Raw genomic sequence first — 14,680 nt, 5'->3', positions numbered from 1 at the left:
TATATGTCTGACAATATTGTTCCTTACTATAGTTTCAACCAGTTTACTCAGTACTAACGTCAGGCTTACCGGCCTGTAATTGCCGGGATCACCTCTGGAGTGGTTATATGTTAATAGCAAGATTGTATGATAGTTAAACAAACTCTAATATAGTAGTAAGATGTAGGCTGGGATTTCTCATATGATAATGAAAAAGAATTTCTGGATCACAATCTTCCCCCAGTTCTAGACTTAATTTTCATGTTTGGCCACAAAACCATCAAAAAATTTGGCACAGTTGACAATCTCCACTCAAGAGGATCTCAGGACAGAAACAACAGAGGGCAGAATTCAGGTGTATTAACAGAACTGTGTGGATTTGTCCCTCATTTTCATGATTGCTAAAATTCATAAATAATTTTTTTTTAAAAACAGAATATTTTAAAATATTTAAAGCATTTAGGAAGAGGATCTAATAGGCATCTTGGTTACTATAAATGCAAATACAGACTACAGTGTAAATCTGAATTGCCATGCTAGGCCAAGCTTATTTTATTACATACATTCTGCATTCTAAGTACTAATAAGTTCATAATGTAAACATTAAGCATACAGAGTTAAAATTCAAGGCCACAATATTTTTGATTGTCCCTTTCTTGTGTCTTTGGTTGGCCGAGATCAACTCGTAGTGTATAAATGCATAAGTTATATAATTATTATATAAAAAGGAAAAAAAATAACATTGACTTGTATACTTCATTCTGACAAACGCACAGCGTTCGCGACTCGAAAAAGAAAAACTGGCGCCCGCCTCACAAAAATACTTACATGATATCTGATTTTGGCAGTCGGGGGTTGTCTCTTACCTTAAACCAGTAGAAAACAAACTCCCTTAATAATGATGAGGTCCTAAATGTTACTTTTAAATATCAGACAATTCCAGTTTTACATTTTTTAAAGAGATGCATATTTTGATTTCTGAATTCTACTGCTTTTCCCTTTCTCCACTTAAAAAAAAATCAAGTCTATTCCTTCTATAATACTGGAAATGGTATAATACTGATCAAAATATTTCTGAAATCCAAACAAGTAATTCTTTATAGTCCCAACACTACCAAGTTTTCAGTCTCTTCAGTATCTACTGGTAAAGAAGTTTCTTTTCTCCCATTCTCATCTTCGTCCTCCTCTTCCTCCTTTCTACTTCCTGTATCAGATGCAGGCCCTTGATTTACAATCATACTCTTGCCTTCCAGCACATTCTCAATTCCAATGTTTGGCTCAGGGTTCCTGTAGTATTGTCAAGGAATCTTAAAGCTTGGGTTGTCTTCACAGTTTGAAATAGCTGATACCTTTACAATGAATGGAATGCCTTTTGAGTTTAACCAAAAACAATGGTGTTGTATTCCAAATCAGCTTCCACACTCAACCAGTCTTTTTGATATGTTTCCATTTTTTTAAATACAGGTGGGTTTTTTTGGTTTTGAGGGTTTTTTTTGTTGTTGTTTTTTTGTTTTTAATAAATTCATATACTGTATGTTAGGTCACTATAGAATGATCCTTATATTGCTGTAGTATAGTCCCAGTTTGCATTAGCAAGATATCAAACTTTACACAGAAGCTTATCAACTTTTTAAGACCACTTTCTTTTGTAGGTTGTCCTTATCATTTCATGCTTTTACCTACAACAGTCTTTTGTTGTTTGGTCCACAGATTTGATGCCCATATACATTACATTTTAGCATCTTTATACGTCTTGAATACTTTCCCTACTACAAAGAGTCTTTTTGACATTTTCCCACAAGTCAAACTTTTTCATGTCTCTTTAGGCATTTTTAAATGTTCTCCAATATAGTTCATCATAATTAATTGAGTACTATATTCCATGGAGAAGTGTCTCTTATTTTTTTCCTACTTAGTAGTAGGTGCCAAGGTGAGAAGGCATATGGGTGGCTGGAAGTCTAGTATTAGGGTAGATACTTCCAGTTGGTGAATTCCAGTATGTAGTAGGGGCAGCAAAAAAGCTGGAGGAAGTTACAGGTAGAGCAGGAGGATGGGGAGCTACAAAGTTCATCTTCTGAGAGTGTGCATGGTAGGGGCTCATGTAGGGTAGGTCTGTTGGATACTTATACATGGATGACTCTGGAGGATGAGGCTGGAGGGCCTGAGCTATTCCATGGAAGTCAAACTTGTAGGCATAACGCTTACCATGGACTTTAGTCATAATATTTTTGTCATAGTAGTAACGGAGTGCACGACTGAGTTTGTCATAGTTCATGTTGGGTTTGCTTTTCCTTTCTCCCCAGCGCCGGGCTACTTCATCAGGGTCAGTCATCTTGAACTCTCCATTGGTGCCCTCCCAGGTAATGCAATTGGAATTGGAGCTATCAGACAGGAGTTCCAGCAGAAACTGCCACAGCTGTATCTGTCCACTCCCTATGGTTGTGGGGGGGGAAAAGTGAAGAACCAATGACTAATAACATTAGAACATCAACACTTCCCGACTTTCACATATGAAATGCAAGTGCATTTTCACCACAGATCCCTAATTAGGAAATGTTGCAACTTCTGCTCCTGTCTCCCAGTCTAACTAGTGTCTCTCTCTCTCTCTTAAAAAAAAAATCTGCACAGCAGGGGCCATAATTTAAAGTATTGTTTTCCCTATTTTGACAGGCAAAATGCCATTATGTGCATATTTAATAATTATCTCTTGTCATTTGCTTTGGAAAATTGATGGTGAAATAATACAACACAGATATAAGAAACTAATCTCTAAAGTTCAGGAGAAACAGCTTTCACTTGCATAATAATTTTCTTGTTCCCACAATATCATTTTGCAACTAAATTTTCTCCATTATGGAATAAACCTACACAAAATGGAGAAGTTTAGAGAAAGCTGGATCTTTTCCAAACCATATCACCCATTTCCAATAGTTACGGAAACGTAGAATGGAAACTCATTAGATTGCTGTTGCATTGCATCTGACTGCATTGCACAGCATTTGAGAAAACAATTAAAAGGTCTATAAAGTTCTTGTAATTGTTCTCTGTCAAACAGGAGTGAAAATGAGTGCTGAAGTTACGATTCCAAACACTGGTATTTCTCCCTTCTTTGGAAATTAAATCTTAAAGAGAAAGAATTTGTGTTGTTTTTGACAACTTTGCAGTAGGTCTCTACACAACATTATAAAAATAAAATACGAACCTTTTAAACAGTTGGCAGTAGTATTAGATAGGTCCTGCCACCAATATTCATGTAAAAAAGTTGTATTTTATGACAAAGCAGCGCTGATACTCTGTAACAGATTTCAATGCTCTGTATATTGCAGTCGCAATGTCAGCAGAATTTGCCAAGCAGATTTTCGGTGCTAACTTCTAAGTACTCTATATCTCTGTCCAAAAATTAGATTTTTTTAAAAAGCAGATATGTGGGGCTAATAAATGAGCATTTTTTAAGAAAGTTTATGAGGGTGGACTATCATATCAATCTAAAGTCACATCTGAAATATATTAGCAGTTTATACTTCAGTGCAACTGAAACTTTTATTCTTTTAAATGATATTTATGCAAACTGTACTTAATGAATTTTTTCTGTTCCATTAACATGATTAAACAAACAAACAAACAAAAGAATCCATGGTATGAGCAAAGCACACACTTTTAATACATGAAATATAACTAGAGGATTAGAGTTTGAAAATCAATAAACAGTCCAGCACTGGACAAAACACAAATTTCTGAATAAACAATCCAACATATGTTTTAATATAAACACTTGCCTTCCAAATGTAATATATAGTCATATGAAAATAAATGGTTTCTGTCAATTTCCTTTTAATGAGAAGGTAATTTCACCATTTTATAAATACACAAAGCTTGTTAAAGTGCAGGAATAATAGTTTATAGAAATTCCATACCCGTGGCTCTCCCCAAATGTTAACATGTATCTCTATCCAGGGCATTTCACACTAGCTCTTTTCACAATGCCATAGGCACAAGGCTAGCAAAAAGCCAGTTGATGCTATATGTGCTATGCTGGGATTTGCAAAGGAGTTTAAGGGAGTTAGATGCCAAACTTCCAATTAATTGTAATGGGATTTAGACACCTAACTCCTTTAGCCCTCTTGAAAACAGCAGTAATTCTCATTTGTATTTTTATGGAATATAAAAATCTTTATCTTAAAATGCAAACTAAACTATAACCTGGTTTGATGTAACTATACCATACAGCTAAATGAAAGGGAAAAAGAACGTTTAGTGTTGAAATACTCCTACCTAAACAGGTCACAACAATATCATCAAAAGAATCATCATGATGATTCAATCATTCTTACAGAAAGAAATCTTACTAACAATAGGAAAAGGGAGTAGACAGAAAGGAGCATTCTACCCTTTGGCTGCTAAAGAAGGGGTAACAGTATTTGGCATATGCATTGCTAGTCTATCTCAGTTATATGGTTGTAAAACCAGACTGACTACAGTGGAGTCAGATTAACAATTACATCAGCCTGGTCCATAGTATATCAATAACAGTTAACAAGGAAGCTCCCTCACCTTCTCCCCCTCTCCTCCCCCCGCCCTCGCCTTTTAACATTATAGGCCATAGTTTGGATTGTGTTCAATAAGATATTCCTGGATGGAATGCCATATTTAAACAAAATCTTCTGATTTTTCTTGGAACGATACTGGGAGAATGTCTTTGAGACTTCTAACCCAGTTGTTTCTTTGCAGAGGGGATTCTGCTTTCTCATTTGCTCCCATTTACTGCTTGTCAGTTCATAAAGTTATTTATTTAAAAGTCTCTTTTATTTGCCTAGTTTAGTATGTGGCATAATTTCTGCAAATAATAAAATCAATGTCAAAAAGAAATGCTCACTTAGTGGTTTTACTTGTGATATGAACCACTCAAAACCCATATTTTCATCCTGGGCCAGATCCTCAGTGAGGGTAAACTGGCTGTTAAGCTTCACCAGCTGCGGCTCTGGCCCCATGTATAGAACATATGAATGAAATGAACTGCCATTATTGAATATTTTGGATAGCGTTTTTAATGGATTAAATATATTTCTAATAATAAAAAACACAGTTTGACTATGTGGACAGGGTCTAAGTTACTGGAGAAATCTGCCATGTTAGACACTGGCCAAATATTCACTGCTCTCTCCCTTCCTTTCTAATCGAATAATGGGACTAATTTTACTTGCCTTGTTCTCTTTGGATGAAATCCAACCCTGTGCAATGGGCCACTGCAAGTCCAATGCACTGCTTAAATCCCACTTAAGTCCTCAAAATAAGGCTTAAGTACTGCATATGCCTTGCACTGACCCTCTCTGAATCAGTAAGACTATTCATATGATTACCAATCTTGCAATCCAGATTAATTTCTGTTGATTTCAATGGGAGCTGAGAATGCTCACTGCATTGCTGAACCCTGCCTTCAAAACTGTAACAAGTGATAGAGATAAAATGTAAAATTTGAAGAAAAGTCATCCCTCAGGCAGCAAAACGCCTTCTCACCTGGATTTGCAAGACGGCTGCTGGTTGGTCCAAGAATCTGATACGGATCTACAAAAATATGGACAAAAGAAACAAATTAAAAGGTTGTAATTACATAAAATCATTTTTGAAATTCCAGTGTTATTACAAAAGAGGCAAAAAACCCTACTTCAGAGTCTTGTTAACAAGTTGCAATATTCTGCATTTGTTTCCCAACAAAAGGGTTATTAAAAACAAAGTGAAATTATCACCCAGTGGTTTTAAAATAATTGATTTACTTAAGAACATTATTTTCTTGTGTTCTGAGTTCATTTTAATGAAAAGTGTTTTTAGAATAAGTTCTAAATGGCAAAACAAAAGACCAGATTTTCAAAACATGGCCGGAACTGAGTGCACGCAAATATGCATACACACCTCTTTGCGCATGTAACTGTCACGGATACATACACAAATGCTCAGTCCACCCTAAGGACCTGCAAACTGTGTGGTATCACATGAGATCTCCTGCCCAAGTCCAGTGGTTAAAGTACATTGAAATAGGAAGGCACTAGCCAAGGAGAAAGAAGAGCTGTTGAGGGAGTGCAGCTTATCCAAAGCAAGCAGAAAAGGAGGAATTGCCCCGTTCCCATCCTTCCTTACTTTAAATCAGTGATACTCAGGCTGAGGTTTGCGAGCCACAAGTGGCTCTTTAATGTGTCTCCTGCATAGGGTGACCAGATAGCAACTGTGAAAAAATGGGACAGGGGGTGGCGGGTAATAGGCGCCTATATAAGAAAAAGTCCCAAAAAACAGGACTGTCCCTTTAAAAACAGGACATCTGGTCACCCTACTCCTGCATCTCTTTGCAGCACATGATATTAAAACACTGTGTGGTTTAATCGTTAACCAATCTAAATTATGTTATTAGCCATTTGTAGTTCATAAGATAATAATACTTGGTCAGTCATTTTGCTGTGAGAATAATATATGTGATGCTGTCTAGCAGTTGCCAGCTCAAATCAGAGCCATAGGCCAATTCACTTTTGTGTGAATCTCAATGAAACATTATATGGGCTAGTAAGCATAGGCCAATTCACTTGTTAGACCAGAACAAAGGGAGTTGTCATCACTTATATTTACATAGCATATGCCCCAGTAATTACATTTGCTCTAAATTAATGAAAACTGGTGAAATGCTAATGTGGCCTCTATTTCTGTGTGACCTAGTTTGTTTCACTTCACTCATTTTTGTGCACTATTTTTGCATAAACAAATACCAGAATTTATGAATGCAAAGCAAAACCTTTAATGTACAAAAATAGCATCCATTAAGTGCTTTGCAAGTGCATAGCTGAATGCATACAATGGAGGTTGGGTTGAACCGCCTATGAAAATTTGATCCATCAAGGAATATGCTATATAAAGACTCATGCTTGGGATTTTCAAAGAAGCCAAAAGGAGTTAGGCACCCAGCTCCCATAGCATTTCAATGGTTCTTGCATGGAATTCCTTTAGGCTCCTTTGAAAATCCCAGTTCAAATCAAGAAACAAACGGAAAAGGGATTCTGTTCCACAAATACCAAAGCCAAAACTAGAGGGCAGTAGAAGACCTTCAAGTCCTTCTCAAGGCCCTGAGTTCTCTGGCCACTTGACAGCTGCTCTCAGTTGGCTGCCAGTTTTACAGCCAAGAGGATACTCAGGTTGCGTTCTTTATAAATGTAAAATACTAATCATAGCACGCACACAGCAACTAAATGTTCTCAAAAAGTTTACATAAATTACCAATACAGTAACTCCTCACTTAACGTCCGCCCGCTTAACGTTGTTTCAAAGTTACGTCGCTGCTCAGTTAGGGAACATGCTCGTTTAAAGTTATGCAATGGTCCCTTATAACATCGTTTGGCTGCCTGCTCTATCCACTGCTTGTAAGATTCTGTGGAAGAGCAGCAACTTTACAAGGGAGCATTGCACATGTTCCTCTTTTCTGCCTCCTCCCCCTCCCTCCCAGTGCTTCCCAGGTGCTTAGTACTTTCTTGAAGGGAAGGGGAGGAACGGGGAAACGCTGTGTCTGCACGGCCCCCCCCCGCAAATTCCTAAGCGCCGCCAAACAGCTGTTTGGCAGCAGAGAAGCGCTGGGAGGGAGGGGGTAGAGTGGAGAAGTGCCACGTCTTCACTCCTCCCCCTCTCTTACAGAAAGTCCTAAGCGGCGGTGCTTAGGACTTTCTGGTGGGGGGAAGGGGAAGGAGCAGGGATGCAGCGTGCTCCGGAGAGGAGGTGGAGTGGGGGTGGGAAGAGGTGGGCTTGGAGCATCCCCCGGCAAAGTCGGCACCTGTTCTTCTCCGGAGAAACTGCCACTCCTGCTGTGAAGGTGCTTCCTAGAGTCCTTGCCTGCAGCAGGCTGTATCTGTGTGGGGTAAGCCAGGGGCACTTCCTAACCACAGTACAGTACTGTACAGTATATAATGCCTTTTGTCTGCCCCCCCAAAATTTCCTTGGAACCTAACCCCCTGCATTTACATTAAATCTTATGGGAAAATTGGATTTGCTTAACATCGTTTCACTTAATGTTGCATTTTTCAGGAACATAACAACAACATTAAGTGAGGAGTTACTGTATATTTCTTGAAAGCCTTTGGAGGCCTGATTATATTAAACTAAGAAATGCTTTTTGACAAACAGCAATAATAATACTTCTCAAACCACATACATATAAACAATTCAAGCTAATGAAATGCAGTCATGCACATATTCTTATTTAGCTATAACAAAATCCAGAATAATGAAAAGTCCATTTAAAAAACACGGAATCGGTGTCCATCTGAATCCAGATTATCCTGCAGGTGTACTTCATCTCCCATTTCTATCATTTTGCCATTAGTAAAAGCCATTACTGACTCAGAATTTTTGATGTACTTTCTCATTCAAGGGACAATCTAGCTTAATACTCTGGGTTTCTGTCCCATACAATAATTGCTCTGCAGCCACAAAACTCTTTCGCCTTTCAAGATTACTTGAACATAATCTGATAAAACCGATACTTTCTCCTGATAGTTACCCAACAAAGTGAAAATCCTTCCAGCTTTCAGCCCTGTATTTCAGGAATCCAGGATTTCAAACTCTAGTAGGATTGTGTGAAGAATTCTAGTTTTATCTATATTTCTCCTAAATACTGAAATCTTCACTTCTGTACATTTTTCTGATGCTACTACTCCAGCCAATCATTATGAACAGAATCCTTTGAAATCCTTAGATTCCACATTTTTGTACTTGAACTGAATATGCGTGCTTTGCTTAATCGCTCATTGATCCCCTTGAAGGCAACAAGACCCTTGTAAGAATTACTAAAAGAAAGTCACAGTGAGCTGTGACAGCATGTTGGCAACTTGGAGGTCCACCACATCCAACTTTCCAGCAAATTGTTAATTTGTATTCTTGAATCTTTGATTTGTAGATCATGGGGGTCTCAGTTTGAGTCACCAGTACACACAAGACATGAATACACAATTCAGCCACCACGCTGGATGCTACAATGAGCCCAGCCACTATGAGGGGGTCTCTGCTAATTGCTTGCGTCTGCTCTCATAGTTGGCTATTTGTTGGCAGACTACAGTGCACTTCAGATCACATTTAATATACTCCATTTAACCCAGATCCAATTTAAATAAAGTTACACACACCTAACTGAGGTCGCTGGTCTTCTGTTTTGGGCACTGTTGATGATGATGGTTGGGTAGCTGAAAATAGAAAAATTCATACATTTATCTATTTTTTTCTAGTTTCAAAATCAGTCAACAAAACTGTCTTACATTGGGTGGACCAAAGTCATCACTGGCACAAGAAGAGTCAACTCACTGGACTTCAACATATCAGCACTTGGTGATGTCAACTATGAGATTTGCCCTGATATGTTAAACTGATCTGACCTGATCATGCTCCCATTAAAATAAATGCAAACATGCCTGTGACTTCAATAAGAGCAGGTTTGGGCCTTCCTGGAAGGACATAGTTGTTACTGATAATTACATCTGGCATAATAGTCACATGTTTATTGGACTTGTCTGCTAAGACAGTATCAAATATGAGAAATTCTAAAGCAGAAAGTCTTCAGCTTAAGGCAAGTTCTGTCACTATTTGACCTTTTTCAACATAACATATATCTGTTGTTTCCTGTCAAAGATACCGATGTAGGGTGGATAAGAAACAATGAATTTCTCCTAAATAACGTACATGTAAAGTTACTTTTTGGAGGGAGCATATACTGTATAAATCGCAAAGAAGTGCCTCTGTTCTTCCTTATACGTGACTAACCCATGCAGGGGAGAGGAAAATCTATGCGTTCTAATGATTTACAGACAGTGTTTCCTCTGAATTCTTCCATTGTGGTAGAGGAGGGGTGTCTGTGTGGTTTCCCTCTCCCCCAGTAGAAGCAGCTAGTGTTTTAACCCCTTTTCCCTTGTGGATCTTATGGCATCCACTGTTGATAAGGGGCTTGCCCTGTGTTCTCCTGCAGGTTGGGGTGGGGAGAATCCAGAGGCGTCCAGCTATGGCCTGCTCCCTCCAACTTTGTGGAGCTAGAATCCCAGACAGTCCCCATGAAGGAGTTTTCTTGGAGTGGGAAGGGAAGGGGACCATACCACAGAGGCAGAGCTCCCCCTTAGACTCCTCTCTGCTTGCAGTCATAGAAGAGAAAATGGGACCCGAAACCTTAAAGAACAAACTTTAGAAGGAATACTCAAATCGCTTTTAAAACATTTCAACTACTCAGTAAGTATTAACCTATTTTTTCTGCAGAGTCTGCAGTGCTTACACTCTATATCTCTGTTTGATTTATTGGTAGAGCTGAGAATTTTACATTGATCCAAACTCTTACTACTTTTCTTTTCCTGAGTGAGCAATATCAAAAATAGGCCTACTGAAGGTGGATGTTCAAATTTGGGTGCCTAAGTTTAAAACACCCAAATTCTTATTTAAATTCTCAGACCAGCCCTTTGATACCCCAGTACCAGTTTCAGACACCCAAATAATAATTTGAATACCCAAATGCAGAATTCTGCAGCATAATATAGGTGCTCAAGTTTGAATTCTATTTCCAGAGGAGATACTCCTGACATGAATTGGGCCCCTATGCTAGAAAGTAAGCAGATGCTTAACCTTTTGATTGAGGAGCAGGGTGACTATGACTTGTCCATGCTGACCTTCTGGCTTGTTCATATGATAAATCTGTAAAGAAAAATAAATTGTCTTAAGTATATATGGCATGAAGTGTGACACATTCTTAATGGCAAAATCACTGGACATGGGAAGGTTACTGAAATGAGAAGGATCCCCATTGCGACGAGAGTCATCTCTCACCCTGACAGCTGCACCCTGGCTTCCCTAACTACCTGCCTCTTTCCTTTCTCCCCTGCAGTCTACTCACCACGCCACTGCAAAAATATCTTCGCTCTCCCCCACTGCTGTGACCATGTCTTTTCTCTGGCTTCTTGTCTCCTTCCACCTCACATTCAAATGTATTGTCCTCACCTTCAAGGGTCTCCACAACTCTTCTCTTGCCTTTTACCTCCACCCCACCCACCCACCCACACTTCCACTGGGATGTAGGGGAAGGGACTGAGCAGGCACTTTGACAGCTCATGCTAGAGCCTGGCTGACTGGAGTGGGTTCAAGGATCCATGGAGGTTGGAGACAGGAGTAAGTGTTAGTCACTCGAGTGAGATTTCCCATCACTGTGCATCGGATGAAAGTCTCTTGTACCATTCATTGTTTTAAGAAAATGGACTTTGGTCTTTTTACTGCCTTGTTAGTCTGCTGCTGTCAGTCCTCGAGGTGAGGCTCCGTAGCTGCAGTTTGCAATGTGGAAGGCTTGAGAGCTACATATGGTCACATCCAGTGAGGATATTAGTGGGGACAGTACAGTACTGGTCTTGTTATTATGATGTTCCACTAAGTAACTACTGAGACTTTTGATAAATTTAATTTTTTTTATTTAATGTTATGTAACTTTTTAATAAAGAAATTATTTATTCTTATTCATCATAGAGCATTTGGAAGGATTTGCTCTGTAACTGAGGCAATGGCTAGTCCTGATATCCTTTGGACCCAGTGGGGCTGTGTTAAATATCCTGTACCTCTGCTATACCTACATCTCTGCCCTTGTCTCCTACTTTTCCCTGTGCATGTGCCCTTTACTCTGTTAACTCTGCTGCCTTCATTTGTCTATTGTTCTCCCACCTATGGCTCCTTCTTTTTTTCTTACACTGGATACTGCATTTCTCCTCTTGTGCACCAAGCAATTTCACTCTCCTTTTTCAGACTCATTCACTAAACCCACCTCTTTTTGGCTAACAGTTAGCTGATGGCTTACACTTGAGCATTCCCCACTGTCATTCCCATAAAACCAATTTCAAATAGTTGCTAAACGAAACTGAAACACCCTACAAGTTAACATGACAGTGACAGCTCACATGTCTGTAACCCTCACAGCGCAATGCCACCCAACCACTTCAGTAGGTGGGAAACGATGGGCCGGCAGTGATTGGGACAGCCCCAGTTGAACGGGGATGGAGAACACACAGTGAGGGGACACAGGAGTGTCCAGCCACTCATTGGCTAGCTTGGGGATGAAGGGAGCTGTGTGGTTCCACGTCCTCCCCTTTCATTAATTTCAACCTTAGTCTGGGCCATATGGAGCCTCTTTTTGCTCTGCTCCAGTAGCTATAATATATACAATATACTAACTTTGGGCCTGGTTTGAGAGCTCAAGAAAGGAAATAAAATACACCTATTGCCAAATCAGTGCTGTATTAAAATAGGAACATAGACTCCTTTGGATGGATGGCAGATTCTTAATAGTGTCTTAGATTTCTTTTAGAAAGGTTATTTGACAATCTTTAAAAATGAAATCAGGTAGGAAGTAGTGAACCAGCTGAGAAGGCAGTTTAACTCTGAGTGTGGCTTTTGTATATCTGCCCATTCTCAGACACTACTAGAGAGAGAATTGAATGGAAACAAAGTGTAATGTGTAATTCACAACCAAATTGCCTTTAATTTATTTAGTCTGTTTGGCGTGAGTGTATAACTGGCACTGCCATCACTGTGGTCTGATGGAATCTTACACTCTCAAAATTTCGGTTTTGCTGAGATACACACTTTTTGTTCTGTATTATATTTTAAGTAACTGTGCCTTTTTATCCCTGATTTTTCTACTTTTATATCACATTCTTCTCTTGTGGAAACATGGAGAATTGGAGAAAATAGTGCTAACTGTATAGGTATTTATCCCTGATCTGAGTAACAGTATACAGTACTATTATAATTATTTATTATAGTACAGTATAGTCGCACCCAGAAGCCCCAATCAAATAGGGATCCAATTGTGCTCAGTACCATTAAAGCATATAGTTAGAGATAGTCTTCTCCCTGGAGAACTTACCATCCAAAAGGAAAACCAAGACAGACAAAGTTTCAAATTGTGTTCTGTGTCCAGCTTCTACTGCACACAGTGGACATGGAGGGGGTGCTGTCAGGGAGCTGATCCGCTGCCCAGCTCTGGATGAAGATTAGAGCAGCCTGGGGGCTACTCTAAACAAGCACTAGGTGGCTATGATCCACAACGGATCATAAGCCAGATGAGGACTGTCAGAGTGCCACCTACTTCATCCACTCCCCTTTGCTTGCTGCTATATCCTCCACCTACAAGCCCTGTGCACCAGGAAGCATCGTGGGAGGTGCACAAGTTGGCTATGCTGCACCTGCTGAGAACCCTTCCATGCTAGTGGTATTCGCAGCCGGGGTATGTGACCAGTGTGTGCAACATTTTGAGCTGGGCCAAGAATCTAGCCCAAAGGGAGGGGGAGTAGGACACAATATACAAGCAAAGTGGGGAAAGGGTGATGTCAGGTACACATGTTGGTAGTTCCAATTTTTCCTAACTCTTCACTCTCCCACAAAGAAGGTAGGAAAGGGGAAAAACATGAAACTAATGAGATATGTGCCTGTCACCAGCCAGTCTGCACTCCTTCTCGTTCTTTGTTTGCTTTCTTGAGGGGGATGGGGAGGAGGGAACCTCAGATTGTAAACTCTTGTGTAACTGTATATAAAGGGAAGTTGCATGGCACTTGTGCATCTGCATAGAAGTGCTAGTTGTTAGGATTTTATTTTTAAAATACCACATACCTGAAATTCATTAAATAGTATAAATTTAGTACTGTGAGAAAACTCTTGAGTCAAGAGGCAAAACACATCCTCGTACGGTTGTGTGACTGCGCCTTCTTTTAAAGGAAAGATCCAGCTCTCAGCCCTACTTGAAACAGCATCAAAATTAAGACTTCATTCTTAGTTCAGGATCTGGGAGATTATTTGAACAATGATTTGTATTTTGTTAAACATATTGCTATCATAGATAAGCAGGTCTGTTTTTACTCATGAGAAATGGGAACATTATGTCCTTATCTAGAACAGATCTTGTAATTCCCTCTCGTTTGATGAGACATTTAGGTAATCCCATATTAGTCCTTCCTGAGCTACTACAGTGTATCACTTTTAACTTGCAAAAAATTCCTGGTATTCTATTGCCAGGACAGCTGAAGAAATATGACTTTGTCATTCTAAATTCTTCAGGAACCTCACTCACTTCCTATTCTCCATTATATTCATTTAACAATGGTAATTGTTTAATTTTGATTCACTCTCTGGAATTGCTTCCCAATGTTTGGCTGATGCATTTTTACTTTAGCATCCTCTATGCCTCTTTTTCCTTTTACTTGTAATCAATGATTGCCTCGAGAACAATCACATCTACTCCTGTTATTAGCAAAAGGGCATTTAGTTATGAAATAGTTTCTCTGTAAAATTTAGGCTGTCCCCATTCCATTTAAGATTTGGACCTTGTCTGAAAACTAGAGTTATCAGGAATTTTCTGCTGAAGTGATTTTTCAACAGAAAATACTATTTCTGAAACATCAAAAGTTTCTGTTGGAAATTTCTATTTTACTTAATTGTTTTGATTTTCTATTGGGAAAAAGCAAATGAAATCTTACATTTTAGGTCAGCCGGACCCAAACTGAAATATTTTGATTGACTGAACTGACTCAAAACGTTTCATTTTGAATCAGTTCAACATTATACTGCATTTGGTGTTGAATAGCCTCCTGGGAGCTGCAGTTCTCTCCTCTGGGCTGGGCTCCCTGGCTAGACTACATCTCCCATGAAGCAATGTGGTTTCTCTTCT

The 14,680-nt window shown here is 39.2% G+C and overlaps 1 protein-coding gene across 10 annotated transcripts in view; it reads right to left on the bottom strand.

Moving 5' to 3' along the window:
• Positions 1 to 497: 497 nt before the first annotated feature.
• The window catches only part of ERG (ETS transcription factor ERG), a 212,857-nt gene continuing 198,674 nt past the window's right edge, over positions 498 to 14,680 (bottom strand). For all 10 annotated transcript variants that reach the window (XM_039520033.1, XM_039520031.1, XM_039520039.1 and 7 more), the window contains 4 exons: positions 10,603 to 10,671; positions 9,129 to 9,185; positions 5,494 to 5,541; positions 498 to 2,412 (listed from right to left, as the gene is read on the bottom strand). In XM_039520033.1, the coding sequence (XP_039375967.1) occupies positions 1,892 to 2,412; positions 5,494 to 5,541; positions 9,129 to 9,185; positions 10,603 to 10,671 (695 nt within the window). In that variant the 3' untranslated portion in view covers positions 498 to 1,891. The remainder of the gene's footprint in view (positions 2,413 to 5,493; positions 5,542 to 9,128; positions 9,186 to 10,602; positions 10,672 to 14,680) is intronic.

The sequence above is a fragment of the Mauremys reevesii genome, linkage group 1 (assembly GCF_016161935.1).
Source record: "Mauremys reevesii isolate NIE-2019 linkage group 1, ASM1616193v1, whole genome shotgun sequence".
Classification (NCBI taxonomy): Eukaryota; Metazoa; Chordata; order Testudines; family Geoemydidae; genus Mauremys; species Mauremys reevesii.
This window is presented reverse-complemented; position numbering and strand designations above follow the sequence as displayed.